The sequence below is a fragment of the Danio rerio genome, chromosome 19 (assembly GCF_049306965.1).
Source record: "Danio rerio strain Tuebingen ecotype United States chromosome 19, GRCz12tu, whole genome shotgun sequence".
Lineage (NCBI taxonomy): Eukaryota > Metazoa > Chordata > Actinopteri > Cypriniformes > Danionidae > Danio > Danio rerio.
Window position 1 is genome coordinate 29,028,287 of NC_133194.1, and position 18,049 is coordinate 29,046,335.

At 35.3% G+C, this 18,049-nt stretch overlaps 1 protein-coding gene across 4 annotated transcripts in view; it reads left to right on the forward strand.

Moving 5' to 3' along the window:
* The window catches only part of npr1a (natriuretic peptide receptor 1a), a 237,606-nt gene extending 220,948 nt beyond the window's left edge, over nucleotides 1–16,658 (forward strand). For 3 of the 4 annotated variants that reach the window (XM_073930933.1, XM_073930934.1, XM_005170050.6), the window contains 7 exons: nucleotides 2,410–2,578; nucleotides 3,054–3,200; nucleotides 5,494–5,617; nucleotides 6,788–6,856; nucleotides 10,622–10,796; nucleotides 11,529–11,627; nucleotides 15,115–16,658. In XM_073930933.1, coding sequence (XP_073787034.1) covers nucleotides 2,410–2,578; nucleotides 3,054–3,200; nucleotides 5,494–5,617; nucleotides 6,788–6,856; nucleotides 10,622–10,796; nucleotides 11,529–11,627; nucleotides 15,115–15,266 — 935 coding nt within the window. In that variant the 3' untranslated portion in view covers nucleotides 15,267–16,658. The remainder of the gene's footprint in view (nucleotides 1–2,409; nucleotides 2,579–3,053; nucleotides 3,201–5,493; nucleotides 5,618–6,787; nucleotides 6,857–10,621; nucleotides 10,797–11,528; nucleotides 11,628–15,114) is intronic. The other variant, NM_001044937.2, reaches the window with a different exon arrangement.
* Nucleotides 16,659–18,049: the final 1,391 nt, after the last annotated feature.

The window sequence follows — 18,049 nt, forward strand, 5'->3', positions numbered from 1 at the left end:
AACAAGGCAACAATTTTAATTTCACTTACATGTTATGATCCAGAGGACTCCAACAGTTACTGATAAAGTCCTTGTCAAAGTCTGACAAAGTCCCATACATAATAGTCTCTGCTGCTCCTTCCTTTAATAGCAAACGGCAGGCGAATCCCACATTGCAGTGTAGGTTATTGTGTCAAAAATCAAAGAAATGACAGGAACAAACACAGCATTAGGTTGGCTATACTGTGGTATTGTTGTGAAAATTACCCACAGCCGAATTTCTATTTGTCAGTGATTATCATCTTCACATCATGATCAGTCCTGTGGTCCCCCGTGCTCTGCTAGTGTCTAAAAGGAATGGCATTTTACAAGATCTGGCACCACACATTTGGTAATGTACCGTATTGATGTTGACGCATTCAGGAAAAAAAATCCGAACCCAACACGATTAATTTATTCGACTCTTAAGTCGAAGATTTCGTTAAAGAATCAATTTTTTAATCTGGTTTTAAACACGGTGCATTTTCAGATTCAAACCTCAACTGAATGTTTTTATTTGCTTAGAGTTGTGTTACGCACTGTATGGAAGGTCATTTTTAAAAACCCATAATAGGGGCTCTTTAAAGAGTATTTGATTAAAATAATTTGTCATAATTTTTCTGATTACATTTTTGTTTGTTAATTTGCTTTCAAAATTCCTTCCTGTGTCCACTGATACAGCAGCTTTTAAAGGGTTGAGATGTAAACACCTAAAGGGCACCTATGATGCGAAATCAAAATCATCTTTTGGACAGAACTGTGTGTAGATACAGTATAGTTTGTCCACATTCATATTGGATTGATATAAACATAACAAGTCACTTTTTCCCCCACCCACCGAATTGCTTGACAGACCTTTATTATTATTTATTGATGAATTTATTGATAGTTTTTAAACAGGAAAAGATTAAAAGATAATCAAACCTGACTCAACATGAATGCTGTTTTTTCAGCAGGTTCTTGCTCTGCGGAACATAAAAACATACAGACACCCTTAACATATCCATCAACATGAGAACAGTACAAACAATCACCAAACATACAAAATGAAGATAGACAGGCTACTATCATAGTGGCTACAGCAATAGTTGACCATTTAAATGACGACTTTTTTCAAAGTCCCAGTGTTAGTATTGTTTTTAGATGTTGTGGGATCTTATTCCAGGCTTTTGTGAATATATAAAAGAAAGTTCTCTGTACATAACAGTTTTTTTAAGCCGTCCAAACATCCATTTGTTGCAGATCTGGTGAAACGATCTGTCCTTGTATTAAGTTTTGGTGTCAAAGCACAAAGGGCTGCTGAGGTAGCACTATTTAAAATTTGATTGTACAGTTTAACCCCTGTGTTCATAATGTAATTTTGAAATGATAAAGCATTGGAGAGTGATAGAGCAAATCAGTAATGTGTCCATCCAGAAAGTCTCTTGTTGATCTTATAGGCCTGATTGTACAGTCTAGCTATTGGCTCCAAGATATCATTTGTTATGAGTGACCAAACAAGCAACAGACAAGATTTAGGCATGAAGATCGTTTTCAGACACAGAAAAAGACAAACTTGTCCTAATTTTTGCATAAACAAACAGCTTTTGTTTCAGCTTTTTGTTGACATTTTGAACATGCTCACAATAAGTAAGGTGAGAGTCCAGACTGATTCCCAAATATTAATGTGTCTCTGTAGTAATGTATATAAACATGTCCACAGAGCAGGAGAAACCGCTGTGTTACTCATAGATGCCCGGTATCACCACTGCCGCATAGTGTCAGTACAGCTGTTTACGAGGAGAAAAAAACAGTGCCAGGGAGTGGGTGTGTGTGTGTGTGTACTACGAACCTTGTAATGGCATTTGTGTGTGGCTGAGAAAAGCTTGAATAAGCTCTGCCACAAATACCTAAAATTAACTTCTTCTGCTTCATCCATGTCTGCCTCTGTCACTGACTGCTGTTTATCTGACATACCGCATGAGAAGCAGACATGCATGTGGAAATGGTAGGCGGGGTGAACCAGCTCATTTGCATTTAAAGACACAGGCTAAAAAAACAGCTTCATTTTGCTCTGAGACCAAAATAGGCACAATCTAATGTGAATTTTGAGCTGAAATTTTACAGACACATTCTGGAGACACTGAAGTCGTATCTTTACGTCTTGTAAAACGTTTTTTTTTTTTTTAAGTTTCCTGCTTGCTTCTCTCCATGATTTGCAAATTTTACCATATTGTTTTCAGTGTATATTTTCACTGCTAAAAACACAAGAACTGTTACAAATATAGACACAGTTCTTTAGAAAAGAATGAGAAAGAAAAGTCTTTTTAGGCCACAAAAATCGATAAAAATATCCCGTGAAATCCTGGAGGGACTGTTTGTTACATGTTTTGACTAGGTTCTGTGTTTTAGAGATCATCGAACGTGTGGTGGAGGGCCGCTGGCCATACCTGCGTCCCCTACTGTGTCCTCAGAGTCACAGTGAGGAGATGGGACAGTTGATGCTGCGCTGCTGGTCAGAGGACGTCAACGAGAGGCCAGACTTCAGCCAGATTAAAGTACTGCTCCGCAAGAACAACTGGTACATGACACACACACACATTCAAGTGATCATCATTTCACACACAGGAATTTAATTGACTTAACAAATTATATGAACGTCAACATTTTTGGTTGAATTTAAAGGTTCATTTGTAGATCATGTAAAATGCTAGTTTACCTCAGACTTGCAAAGATACTTGGCACTATTTAGCTGTGTAAGTTATACAGTTTTAAAAATGCTCTTATAAAATGTCATTTATTGATATAAAAATAAAATAATACAATACAAATAATAAATAATAGTTTACTTTAATATAATAATAGTTTTGTATAATAACTTTTAATTATGTAGAAAAAAAAATTATTTATTTAATTAATTGATTATTTTATTATATTTTTTGGGGTGGAGACATATGCTGACCTGCTTATGGAAACCTGCATGCTCAGCCCTCTCACATGTCAGACACAGATTCACACTTCATTTCCCTGCCTCTCCTTCTATGTTTTGCCCTCAGTGGATACGGCTCTAATATTCTGGATAACCTCCTGTCCCGTATGGAGCAATATGCCAATAACCTGGAGGAGCTGGTGGAGGAGAGGACACAGGCGTACCATGAGGAGAAACGAAAAGCTGAAGCTCTGCTCTATCAGATTCTCCCACAGTGAGTCCCACACACATCATGCATGAATGTCCTTTGGGATAATTTATGTGTGCGCGCGTGCATACTGTCTCTCTGTCTAAAGTATGCAAATTTACAAACCACTTTTATTTTTAAAACCATTTATTTATGCATGTGTTTCTTGTTTTCTATTTGTTTGTTTGTGTTTAAATATTTCAATAAGTGTTATTTCAAAAATTGTTCATAAGCATAGCATATGGACAAAGTATTCGTAACGTCACCCATTGGTTTCTAAAGTGCAAATAAAGCTACAAGTGGGCGTGGCCAACCGTTTCCTTTTTTATTTGCATATCATTGTGCCAAACGAGGGTTACCATCAAAGGGTAAAGAAGCACGGAGAAACGCTATTTGGGAGAAACGCTTAATACTTCATTACCTGCGACTCGTTTGTGTTTTGACCACATGTGCTTGGTTGTGCACTATATCAACAAAGTGTTTAGTCTTTTAAAAGCACAGTTGTAACACATTGAGCCACTAAACATTGTTCTTATGATGTTTTTATACAGGAAGAAAGGCCAAATTACTTCTAAATACTTCAAATATAGTCTGTGTTAGTAAATGCAAGGCTATTGATGAAATCCAGACAAAACAATGTATGGCAACGTTTCAGATGACTATTCTAGACCCTACAGCTAATCAATCTGTCAGATTCTGGAGTGCATTCAAGTTCTAAAGAAATTGTAAATGATAAATGATCTTAAATAAAACAAATACATTTATAGAGATGTTATAGAATAATATAATTTTACTCACCTGGGAAATGGAGGTCACTTGAATGGTTTGTGAACACAATTAAGTGCACAGCATGCCATGTTATTTGAAAATTGTAGGAAATAATTCCAAAAAGGCAATTGACTGTGTAAAGCCACATAAAACAAAACAAAAATGCTATGTAGATGTTTATTCAGCGGCTAATCAGTAAGAATACGCTGAAGTGACGTGAGGGCAACCAGCGAGACCTAGCTGTCATTCAAGTAATTATGCAGATTAATATAACTTAACATAAACGAAATGGCTGAGTTATAAAAAAAAATGCACCCCCTCACAGTTGTCATGATGGTAATAATTTAAACACCTTTTTGTTTGCTGTAAAGTTGGCCATTTTAACATTGAGTTCAATAGAAATGTGCTCTATTATGGAGCCAGGACAATGGAATTTCAATCAATTGCAGTTTCAACAATAGTATTAGCTTCATGAGGGAGAGCGGTATGTTGCCACTTTGTTGGAAGCCCCAAAATATATTGCATAATGAAATGAATGCCCAACAGAAAACTCACAATAACATTTTTAGTTAGCTAATTATTATTTTAAACTACTTTTTTGTTGTCAAAATTTAAAAATTACAGTAGAACAAATGTATTTATTTCCTGCATGTTCTTTGTGGTGATTGTAAATTATATCAGTAATGATAAGATATCAAATCATGAAGCAGGTTCTTTTTTCCTGATTTTGAGGACATGCTGCAGATTTTTATTTTCAATAAAACAAGACGATCTGTCAAATTGGTACAAATGCTCTGAATTTAATTGTAATAAAATTTAAGCAACATTGACATCCATATACCATATCATGGTAGAGCCTTGTCACCAGTAAGATCTTCATAATCATTGTTAAAATCACTCAGATAGAACCTCATTACCATGTTGAAATATTTAAAAACACCAGACTGAATACATCAATTACCGACAAATGCTATAGCCTAATAACAGCAATTACTGCATGCAAACAGGCAGTACTATTTAGTGAAGCATCGTCAAATCAGTTATTTATTCATCACCTGCTATTGCTTTTTCAAAGAACAATTTTTATAAGACTCAAGCAGCTCTTCTTTCAGATCTCAAACTTTTTGTCACCTCAAAATGGTTGAATCATGTTGATTCAGGATTTATTACTTTATTTTCTTATTTTGTTACTTCAATTATCACTCTTCCCCTCTTTGCTTGCAGACTTTGCTCTATTCTCAGTCAGTTTGTTTTTAAAGCTGTTGATTTTGCATGCTGACTTGTTTCCATGTTCAATATTTCTCACTTAGTGTGACAACTTCAATTTTATGGTAATCTCTGCCAAATCTGTCTCAACAGGTCTAAAGTATAAACACTTATTATAGGCTTCTTGTACTGATTCAGGGTTGTTATTTTGAACAGGATGTTTTACATAGTTCATAGAACTTGATGTGCATTTATTTTCTTCAGCTGAAGATGTGTTTTCACAGGTGTGTATGTGACTGTGTGCGTGCCTGCGTCTGTGTGTGTGTGTGTGTGTGTTTCGTTTCAGCTCAGTGGCCGAGCAGCTGAAGCGAGGAGAGATGGTTCAGGCTGAAGCCTTTGACTCTGTCACCATCTACTTCAGTGACATTGTGGGCTTCACAGCGTTATCCGCTGAAAGCACGCCTATGGAGGTCAGAAAGCCCAGAGCATTCAAACACTCCTCAAGGAGACAAACAGAATGAAATAAGGCAGATGTACACGGTGCCAATTCTAATGCTTGGAAGATCATATGTCATGAGGACAAAGTGATATACGGCACAATTTTATGACCTGGAGAATTTTGAAGCAACCGTGTGAAATTCTGCACCAATAACATTGACAGAGGAAGACATTACTTTTAAAGCAAATCTCTCTCTTTTTCTCTTCCATTACAACTATTGATATGATATAAAAATCCTTCCTATACATACACTGTTAACAATTTTCTGTAGAATCTACAGAAACTTACTTGCGCAGTTCATTATTAACTTACTCTAAATAAATTACAGCAAAACTACTGTATTTTCAATTACAACACTATTGATCTTGCTGGATGTATTTTCTGTATTGTAAATCTTTACTTTAAAATCTACAGACATTTTCACATTAAAACTTTAAAATACGGCGACCAGTACTTGATTTGCAGCTGGATAAGCATCTGCTGTGTAAAACATATAGAAAAGTTGGTGGTTCATTCCTCTGTAGCGACCCCTAATTAATAAAGGGACTAACCTAAAAGAAAATAAATTTATGAATAAACTTTAAAATATTGTTAAATACCACATATCTGTGCTACAGTAAAACAGAGTTCATATTACAGTTAAATACTGTGTAATTTACAAAAATCGTTAACAGTGTATATAGCACAAGAATGTCTAGTCATTTCATGTGTTTCAGTTATAAAGCCTAGTCCACTGAAAACTATCTCTGATAACTCTGCGTTCACTATTATCCTTCTCATGACTACTTATCCTCCCTATTGGTCAACTTCAGATAAATTGATATTGGATCATTCAACCGCATATACCCCACAAATTCAAGCTAACAACTCCCGAACGTTATTTGTAAATGTTTAAAAAGGATCATAAGCTCTAAGAAATAAAAAGTTCCTCTCACTCAATATGAGCTGAGCCATATGAGTGTCAAATATTTCCACACAACTTCTCCTGATAGAAATAAAAACGCATCCAAGTTAATACAACAGCAAAAGGATTGTACCGTGTGTGCCCACCTTTACAAGCTAATTTATCATTTACTGGAACAGTCACAAGTGCATTACTGAGTTCAAATAGATGACTCTTGTGTTAAATTATCTGTCACAGGTGGTGACGCTGCTGAATGATCTCTACACTTGCTTTGATGCAATCATTGACAATTTCGACGTATACAAGGTAGGTTGTTTAAAAATACTTGTTAAAAAATATATATTTAAATATATAGTGCATCCGGAAAGTATTCATAGCACGTTTTCCACATTTTTTATTTTTTTTGTTACAGCTTTATTTTAAAATAAATAAAATTCATTTATTTTCTCAAAATTCTTCACACAATACCCCATAATGACAATGTAAAAAAAAGATTTTTTGAAATTGTTGCAAATTTATTAAAAATAAAAAAGCTGAGAAATCACATGTACATAAGTATTTAAGGCCTTTGCCATGAAGCTCTAAATTGTGTTCAGCTACATTCTGTTTCCACTGATCATTCTTGACTTGTTTCAGCAGCTTAATTGCAGTTCACCTGTGGTCAATTCAGTTGATTGGACATGATTTGAGAAGGCATACACTTGTCTATATAAGGTCTCAGGGTTGATAGTGCACGCCAAAGCACAAACCAAGAATGAGAACAAAGGAATTGTCTGTAGACCTCCAAGACAGGATTGTCTCAAGGCACAGGGCTGGGGAAGGTTTCAGAAAAATGTTCTACTGCTCTGAAAGTTCCAATGAGCACAGTGGCCTCCATCCTTCGTAAGTGGAAGATGCTTGAAACCACCAGGACTCTTCCTAGAGCTGGCCTGCCATCGAAGCTAAGTGATTGGAGGAGAAGGGCCTTAGGCTACGTTCACACTGCGAGGCTTAGTGCTCAAATCAGATTTTTTCTCAGATCTGATTTTTTGCATGGCTGTTCATGTGAACAGATCCTGGTCCTAAACTGACCCGCATGCGCAAAAGTGCATTTTACAGAGAGCACAAAATGTCTAATTATCCACACACGTGTGTTCTGCATGAGTAAGCACGTTGTCAGATCATGCTTATATAATTATTACCCTTTTCACAGAAAATTGTGCTGCAATTTATGAACTGTAAATGATTGTTCTGCTACAACTACTTTGTATTTCAGCATTTGAGACCAAAAATAAGTCTCCTGTGATAAAAAAAAAAATGATCGTTTGTGATTTATTACAAGTGCTGTGCGTGGCGCTCTGATCACCGGAGTAGTTAACTCATCAAGGGTTAATAAGCAGCCGCTGGCTGAGCTGTAAAGGCAGAGTTGGTTTATCTCCGTTTGCGGAGTTATTTAATTTTACTTCGTTATAAACAGCAGACATGTGCAGAAGGGTCGTTTGGGCGCTCCAACACCTGCCCTTTTTTTCTCTCGAAGAGAAAGTTATCTTCCTCCTTTGCACACAGATCCCCCATCCGCAACACCCACGACAATTTTCAGCTTCGCGATCAACCCGTGTCTCAATCGTTATCCAGATTAGTTAACAAGCACCAGTTATGCCTTCAAAATCTTTTTCAACATCAACAACCAACTTTCTGTGGTACTGTAATTGCCCTGGGTGCTATTTTACTGTGCTGCTGAGGGGTAGATGATGTCTGCAGCACAGAATGATGACGCATGTCGTTCAAAGATTGTGTAAAAGTCACATAAAATCCGACATAACCATTTACACTGCGGTCGCATTGCAAAACATCAGATCTGTGTCTGATTTAAGACCACATATGAAAGTGGCATTAGTCAGGGAGGTGATGAATAACCTGATGGTCACTCTGTCTAAGCTGCAGCTTTCTTCTGTGGAAAGAGGAGAACCTTACAGAAGGACAACCATCCATGCAGCAATCCACCAATCAGTCCTGTATGGTAGAGTGGCCAGACGGAAGCCACTCCATGCCTGGAATTTGCCAAAAGGCATCTGAATGACTATCAGACTATAAGAAACAAAATTCTCTGGTCTGATGAGACTAAAATTGAACTCTTTGGAGTGAATGCCAGGCATTACATTTGGAGAAACCCAGGCACCGCTCATCACCAGACTTATACCATCACAGTGAAGCATGGTGGTGGCAGCATTATGCTGTGGGCAGGATTATGTTTTCAGCAGCAGGAACTGGAAGACTAATCAGGAGAGAGGGAAAGATGAATGCAGCAATGTCCTTAATGAAAACCTGCTTCAGAGTGTTCTTGTCCTCTAACTGAGGCGACTGTTCATCTTTTAGCAGGACAATGACTGTTTTCCATCCAACCTGATAGAGCTGTAGAGGTACTGCTAAGAGGAATGGTCAAAAATCCCCTGAACTTTCAGAGCAGCAGACATTTTTCTGTAACCTTCCCCAGTCCTGTGCCTGTGCAATCCTGTCTCGGAGGTCTACAGACAATTCCTTTGTTCTCATGTTTGGTTTGTGCTTTGACATGCACTGTCAACCCTAGGACCTTATAGACAAGTGTATGCCTTTTCAAATCATGTCCAATCAACTGAATTGACCACAGGTTTCCGGATGAATTGACCTCACTTTCCGGATGAACTGTAACTTTTTATTTTGATGGTTCACCCAAAAATTATTTTTTTAATCATTTACTCCCAGAAAAAGAGTTATTTTGTAAAATACTAGACACCAGTAGACCTTGACATCAATAGAGTTTTTTTCAGTAGTAGTCAATGGCCACTGCTTTTCAAGATTATTCAAATGATCTTCTTTTGTGCTCAACAGAAAACAGTAAGCCAGTAAGCCATGAAACCATCTATGAAAATCGAAAAAATAATTTCTACATCATTTATTTAGATATTTTCACAATAAAATAAAAAACACCTTGAAATAATTGTAAAATACTATATTGTTTAAAAACACACACACACACACACACACATATATATATATATATATATATATATATATATATATATATATATATATATATATATGTGTGTGTGTGTGTGTATGTTTTTTAAACAATATATATATATATATATATATATATATATATATATATATATATATATATATATATATATATATATATATATATATATATATATGTATGTGGCTGACATGGTGGCACAGTGGGTAGCGCTGTCGCCTCGCAGCAAGAAGGTCTTTGGTTCGAGCCCCGGCTGGGTCAGTTGGCATTTCTTTGTGGAGTTTGTATGTTGTGTTGGTTTGGGTTTCCTACGAGTGCTCCGGTTTTCCCTACAGTCCAAAGACATGTATGCCCTATATGGTGAATTGAATAAGCTAAATTGGGTGTAGTGTATGTGTGTGAATGCAAGTGTATGGGTGTTTTCCAGTGCTGGTTTGCGGCTGGAATTGCATCCGCTGCGTAAAACATATGCTGGAAAATTTGGCGGTTCATTTCACTGTGGCGACCCCAGATTAGTAAAGGGACTAAGCTGAAAAGAAAATGAATGAATGAATGAATGAATGAATGAATGAATGAATGAACTGATATATGTCATTTTTGTGTTCTTGTTTAAACTTTTATTAGGCACATGCAGTGTGCAAATGTAGTGTTGTAATTGTAATTTAAATAAAAGTATGTTTAATAAGCTTATACTGGCTGATAAGTATAATCTATGCACTTTAAAAAAATATGAATCGTATGGCACATCTGCTCATGATAAATAAGTAATCATACTAAAAATAAAACAAATATAAATTTGCTAATGAAGCACATGCTGTAATGAATTAGTCGATTAGTCCCTACATGGTTATATACATACAGTGTATTAAAACTATAAAGTATCATGTACTCTTCTGCTTTATTGCATAAAGTATAGCAACTACAATTTAATTACAACTAGTAAATACAAAGTTAGTTACAAAAATGTGCAGCTTTTATTTTTATTAATATAATGCCATGTTCTTTTTAATATCTGTTGAATTAAGCACGCTTGTTTTCCACAAGGGGAATAATGTGTTTTTGTGTGGCGCCCCCAGGTGGAGACCATCGGCGATGCGTATATGGTGGTGTCAGGTCTGCCCGTGAGGAACGGCAAACTGCACGCCCGTGAGATCGCCCGCATGTCTCTGGCTCTGCTGGAGGCCGTACACTCATTCAGAATCCGCCACCGACCAAACCTGCAGCTCCGTCTGCGCATCGGCATCCACAGCGGTGAGGATCAGCAACAGTTTCAGAGTCAGAGAACAAAAACACCTGTCAAAATTGAGATTTTGCTCTTTTTGGTTTTCCATGAAGTGAAGAAAGCCACAAAAATCCTCCTTTAAGAGTTTCTTATGTCACATTTTACCAATTTGTGCCTGTAGATTTGAATTTCAACACTTTTAAAGGCTGTTTTCGTAAAATCTGACCCTAGCCTACAAAACCATCTTATGTTACAGTACATGCGTATTTGTGTGACAAATTTGTCAAAATGATGCAAATTTTATGTTAATACCAAACAGTCTTTAATATTAAGTACAGATCATGTTCAATTAAGACATTTTGTTTTTATTTCAGACATATATAGTCTGGTGCTTACAAACCACATCAGTGGAAAGCTTATTTAATCAGCTTTCAGATAATGTATACATCAACATCAACAATTTTTTATTTTGATTTTTTAAAGAACTTTATGACTGGTTTTGGGGTCCATGGTCACACATTAGCCTCATGAGCTGTAAATCTGCCCTTCACTTAAATATACCAAACATTTTTAATATCTACATTGTGATGGTGCAGGGATATGTTCATGTATATTATGCCTAATTAAATACAACAATGTATTGTATACAAAATTGGAAACATTCATTCACTCATATTTATTTATTAGAATTTTGGAGTGATGCACTTGATGTACCCTTCTTTAAAATCCTTTGACTATTATTCCTGTGGGTGTGTGTGCAGGTCCTGTGTGTGCAGGGGTGGTGGGTTTGAAGATGCCTCGTTATTGTTTGTTTGGTGACACAGTCAATACAGCTTCACGTATGGAATCCAATGGAGAAGGTGAGGAACATTTAGTGTTATGAAGCAGGCGTATTGTATTACAATTTTGTGAAATTTCATTTGTATTATTTTAATATAATTATAAATATGAATTATAATATTAGCCTTTGTTTTTGTTGGTGTTGTTGTTTTTGTATTGTAACATTTGCCACTGTTTGTTGTTGGTAAAATTTCTAATAATTTTAAATGAAGCATTTATTTGATTCAATATACAGTTAGAACATTGATTATTGTTTTTTGATTTTTGTACAAATTGATTATTTTACATTTAAGGTGTCCTTCTTGCAATGTTCCATGCGCATAACAGTTAGTTATGCATAGTTGCATGTAATTAACCCTAAACCTAACGCACATTCTAATCTTATCCTTACCATAAGAATGTGCAATTATTATTACTCAGTAGTTACATGAATACTGTAACAAGGACACCTTTAAATAAAATATATTGTAAAATAAAGGAACGGTGCAGGATTTCTAGCAACTATTACTCCAGTCTTTAGTGTCAACATTCAAAAATCATTCTAATTTTCTAACATTTCTTATTAATATTATTTTTTAATAATAATGATATTATTGTTATTATTATTGATATTATTGTTTATAAGTGGAAAATAAATATTTTATAACATTACTATGTCTTTACTGAGACTTTTAGCAAATCTTTTAATATTCATGTACAACTATTTAAAAAGTATATGCAAGTATTGAAATACTGTACATGGACTTCTGTGATCATTTATGTCTGAAGATGACTCAGTCGTGACAAATTACCAATAAAACTTTTTCCTCAAGTAGTTGACGTATTCTAGATGGCTGCTGTTATAAACATGTGGCGGGATTCATCCAAAAAGTTAACCTTCAGTCATGATTCCCTTACCCTCCTCTAGTTTCACCTGTTTAGTTTGTTTCTTTCATCTGTTGAACACAAAGGAAGATATACTAAAAATTAGCGGTATAACGGATCACAAATCTCATGATTCAGAACACACTATGGTTTTTGAGTCAAAAATGGTAGCAAAAATGGGAGGAGACATGTCATTTGCTTTCCATTTATAAAAAATATTACTGCAAAAAAACTATTGATTTTAACAAACAGAACTTAAAACCTGTCATTTTAATATAAATAAAAAACAACAAAGAACCAGCTGAAAAAGTAAAATACTCAATATGAAAAATTATATTTGCTACTGTTGCTAATAATGCTAAATATAGAAATCTAACATCTTATACAACATATCATATTTATTTTCAATTAGTGATTCAACAATTCACACACAAAAGTTCATGTTTCATTTAAAGTGCATTATTTTTGAAAAATATTCAGTGACATAGTTTTAAATGGTTGTTTGATGGCATCTATTGGTTAAACAATGTATTTGCTACAACATTCACCAGCGTCCATTAAAGGTGCAGTAGGTGATTGTCTTCAGAAACGTGTTTTGTTGTACTGGTTGAAAGTCTCTTCACATTCCAATAGTAATGATTAAAGTAAATAATCTGAATGTGTTTATACGTATTTTTATATTCTGGGTAAGGCATAAGACAAAAAAATGTTTAACCAATTAAATATTAAATAAAAAAATTAAAAAAACATCTCTGCACCCATTCACACAGATGCGTGTTCACCAGAGCTACGATCACATGAACACAAGTGACAGAGATAAAAACAAATGCTCAATCAAAACTTTTTTTAAAACCTGAATCAATTTTGGAGTTACTTTTGCATGCAGGAGGAAGAATAACACCATGGCTGAAGTATTTCCTTTAGATAGGGAATATTATGCTTTAACACTTACATTTTAGTTACGCAAAGCTGTTTTACAAATGGGTTATATGCAGGGAAATGGTGTTCAGTCACTGAAATCTTCCAGCGAAATATTGATGTGACTATTTTCAATTTCATAAGGAACATCATGACAGCATTGACATTGTAGATTTTTATTTAGTTTAACAACAAAACATAAATTAATAGTGGGATCCTAGCCTGCTTTACTGAGGTAAAATTGGTTTTATATTCACATTGATTCATATCGAACAATGACAACCTGTGACTCGCTCCCTGTATTGTTTACCACGCTACTTTGCTTGCTAACTACAGAACTGAAAATGTGCTAGATATAATGCACTTTTTTGTTCAGAATTGTAATATTATAAAGTACTATAAAGTTTTCTAGCTGGTGAATGACATGATCTTGTGGGTGTCTGTCATCTTTAATGCGCTCATTCTTGATTTCATGAGGTGTGGCTTTGGACGGCAGGGGAGGGATCGTATTTGAAAGATACTAAGCTAACCGGTTAGCATTTAGGCCAGGGGTCTCCAAACTCGGTCCTTAAGGGCTGGTTTCCTGCAGATTTTAGATCCAACTTGCCTCAACACACCTGCAAGGATGTTTCTAGAAAGGCTAGTAAGAGTTTGATTAGCTAACCCAGGTGTGTCTGATTAGGACTGGAACTAAACTTTGCAGGACACCGGCTCTTCAGGACCAAGTTTGGGCATGCCTGATGTAGGCAGATCACCTACTGCATCTTTAAACAGGGATTTTAATCTTTACCATAAACATCAGTGTTTACATCTGAACTATAAACTGTTAAGTCAGTACTTCTGTGTTATTTAACTGTTTGTAACTAAATGAAAAGTGAATCTCTGTAGAACAAACGCAGATTTAAACGCAGCGCTTCAACGGATTAATAAACATTTGCAAATCATTATTATTTATCATTCATGTTACGCGGTTTTGAATTAAGGTCATGATCTTTTAATGATTAATTGTGCAGCTTTACACAGAATGCAATAATGCAAGCTAAATAAACCAAGATAGAAAACACCTTTAAATAATAACCTAAGTAAGCATTTAGGTCCCACCACAACTTTTTCCGTCATCATTATATTTTACAGGAAAGCAAAAATGCTTTCATACACTTGATTTGAATGATGCGGTAGGCGATCTCTATGCAATTGCAATAAATGTTGTATTAAACTACAAGTTAAAAACAAATTATTAATCCACAGCTCCCATGCTTTTCGAACAGTGGGTTGTGATATGTTACACCCCTACTAAAAATGATGAAAAAATACAACCATTGACTTCCATAGCACCTACATTTTTTGTTTGTTGTTTATTGATGTCAATGGCAGTTTTTATCCTGAATATATTTCTTTGTGTTCAGCAGAAGAAAGAAATTCATCAATGTTTTTTTCTGGGCAAACTACTTCAATATTTTTGTACATTATATTCAGAAAGGTTGCATTTATTTGATCAAAACTCACAGTTAAGACCTTTATTGATTAATATTCCTATAAAAGATTATTTTAAAAGAAGTGCTGTTCTTTTAACTTTCTATTCACCAAAGATTTCTGAAAAAAGTGGAATTTCTAGTGCTCCACAAAAGAAGCACAGTGGTTAAAAAGCAGTTTTTGTTGTTATGTTTTGTTTCCATGGAGTGTGTGTTACTATAATCTAGTGTACACTGACTGCTCTTCATTCAGCTCTAAAGATCCATGTGTCAGAAGCCACACGGGCCGTCCTGCAGGAGTTCAACTGCTTCCAGCTGGAGCTCAGAGGAGATGTGGAGATGAAGGGAAAGGGCCGGATGAGGACGTATTGGCTGCTAGGAGAAATCAGCTCTAACAATGCCTAAAAACTAAATGACTGACAGAAAGAGCAACAAAACAAACACATCTAAACAAGTACTGGGACTGAAAGACCAGACCAGAAATTCTTCAAAAAAAACTGGGTCCTGTTCATCTGTCATCACGCAGAGCTTAACATTCTTGCTTCACAGGAATCTCACTTTTTTTTTTTACCAAGTAAACGCACGAGAAAAGAAACAGTACTTGAGCAGAATCCTTTAGACAAATGGAAGGTGGTATAACACAGTGCCAGATAAAGGTCTGATGAGTGTGTCCAGTGTTTTTACGGGTCTTGTAGGGGTTTTTGTTTCATCATTGTAGGTCTTCATCCAGATTTTCCTTCAGGAGTTGTATGGGTATGTTTATTGTTCATACAGAGACACAGATCTGTAGTTTTTTTTAGCCATGCAAAATGTTCCCGATTCTTCTTCTGGGACGCAGGTCAATTCGAAACGCCTCTCTCTGCCAAATCTGATCCAGAGGGTTTTGGGATGAAAGTTACGCACATTAGGAGAAATAATAATACATGTCAAGTATGATTAGACGTGTGCAATGATGGATTTTGTTCTTAGAATCCCTGCAGAAATCCACACGAGTATTGATGTTGCAATAGTGTTTCAGCTGAAACCAGCACAGGGTTGATTTTGTTTTTTGTTAATAGACAAATGGAGTTGTGTTTTGTTTTTTTCATCCATCATTATTAGATTACGTTAATGTTAGTGATTAATGATAAAGGATTAGTTCAAAATTCTGTCAATAATTACTCATTCTCATGTTGTTCCAAACCCTAAGGTATTTTGGATGAAATTTGAGAGCTCTCTTATTCTCCATATGCAGCAATGTTCCCGTCTCGTTCAAAGAACCAAATAACATCATCAAAACAGTCCATTTGTGTTGAGTGGTTCAATCAGAGTATTATGAAGCTACAAGAATACTTTCGTGCACATATAAAACAACTCTTTTTCTAGTTTTTCCGTCAGTGTCAGTAGTAAAGGGCGTCACACACCAGATGCACCACTCAGCTCCACGACACGGCGCGCACATGACAGTTAAAAGTATCGCACACCAGACGCGCACATTCGCATGCTATTTAAAATGAAATTAATCAGATGGCGCTCTGGAGAATAATGGATCTAATGGAGAATAATGGATCTTTCGGGTTTCATCTAAAATATCCCCATTTGTCTTCTGAAGACAAACAAATGTCTCTGGGGCTTGGACTTAATTAATATTTCACTCTAAAACATTTGGGGTCTGTAAGATTTTGTAAGTTGATACATTACGTCAGTAAAAGCTGAAAGTTTATATCACTTTTAATATTACATTTCAATTCATGTTTTGTTTTTTCTTGATTTAATGGATCACAATTTCCACTAAATTATTAAAGGTGCTGTGTGTAAGTTTGTGACTCTTCTGAAGCATAAAAATACTATATGTTTGGAGATATTTAAGAACCTTGAGCAAGTGAACATTTTTGTTTATCTGAAGTCAGATACTTTACTTTGAAAATGTCTGTTACGTTCTGGAACGCTTTCTTTGTTTCGTTTCTTTCAACCTGATTCAGTATTTGATTCATTCAGTCAGGAAGGCTCACAAAGCATGCACCCATGACCGAAATGTGACCTCCAGTGGAAAGTTGCTGACTCTGAAATAAGACGCAGATTCAGAGTTCCACGTGAGGTTATAAATTAGCAAATAATATAAATATTATGAACACAAACATTAGGTGAGCAGGTTACATTGTTACCCTGTGCCCTTACCACACGATACACAACAATATTTGCAGTGATTAGCAATTTAGCTGTTTGCACCAGAAGAATCACTTTAGAAATTTAAATACAGCCACTCAGAAACATAGAATAATGCACTTACTGCACTCCAACGAAATGGTAAGGTTCATAATACATATTAAACCTCTTTAACATTATTAAATGTACATGCTGAATCACTGATATGTGTTGGTTTTAAGTCTAAAGTTTCAAAGTTCAATTTCAAATTATTTTCAAAATCTTAGGTAAACGATCTGCTGCTGCTTTCAGTAGTATGGCAATAAATGTCCTGTAAAATGGTTTTCAAATAAAAATTATTAGCATTTAACACTGAATAAAGCACATGAGGTGTACCTGAGGTGATCATTATCAGTTTGCTGTTATGATATGAAATAGAAGCAGTTTCTAATATAAATTCCAGGTGTTGGTTAGGACAAACACTCCTTTTGATATGGAAAATATTCCTTTCATCACGTGGCTTGACTTTTATATAGAACCTGATTTAAATCAGCCTTCATGCTTGTTAGTCAGGCACACTCCTGTTGGTCCTCAATCTGGCAACCGGCACTTGCGTTTGTTTTGATCCAGGAATGCAATACCGAGTTCAACCACTGGGCGTCAAACTTACATACTGCACCTTTAAGTGGGATATGTGATTTCTACAAGGGTGGTAATGTTTCTTGAGGAACAAACCAATAAATTCTTTGTGCATTCACATCATTATTTTTTTTAATCAGACACCCACCTTCTTAGTATTACTCAATTCATTTATTATAAACAACAAAACAAGATATTAAAAATCCAGACGTTAAAGAATGTGTGATTCCTAATTAATTTTTGTGTAAAAGGTCACTAGTGAACCAATGTTTTTTATAGTGTAAGCATTTTAGTATTCCAAGTGCATAAGAAAATGCTTGATGGAAAATCCAAGATACTCATAAATTTAAAAAAATTGACATTTTCTATATTATTATTATTATTATTATTTTAACTGAGTTGGATAAACATTTTATTCGTTACAA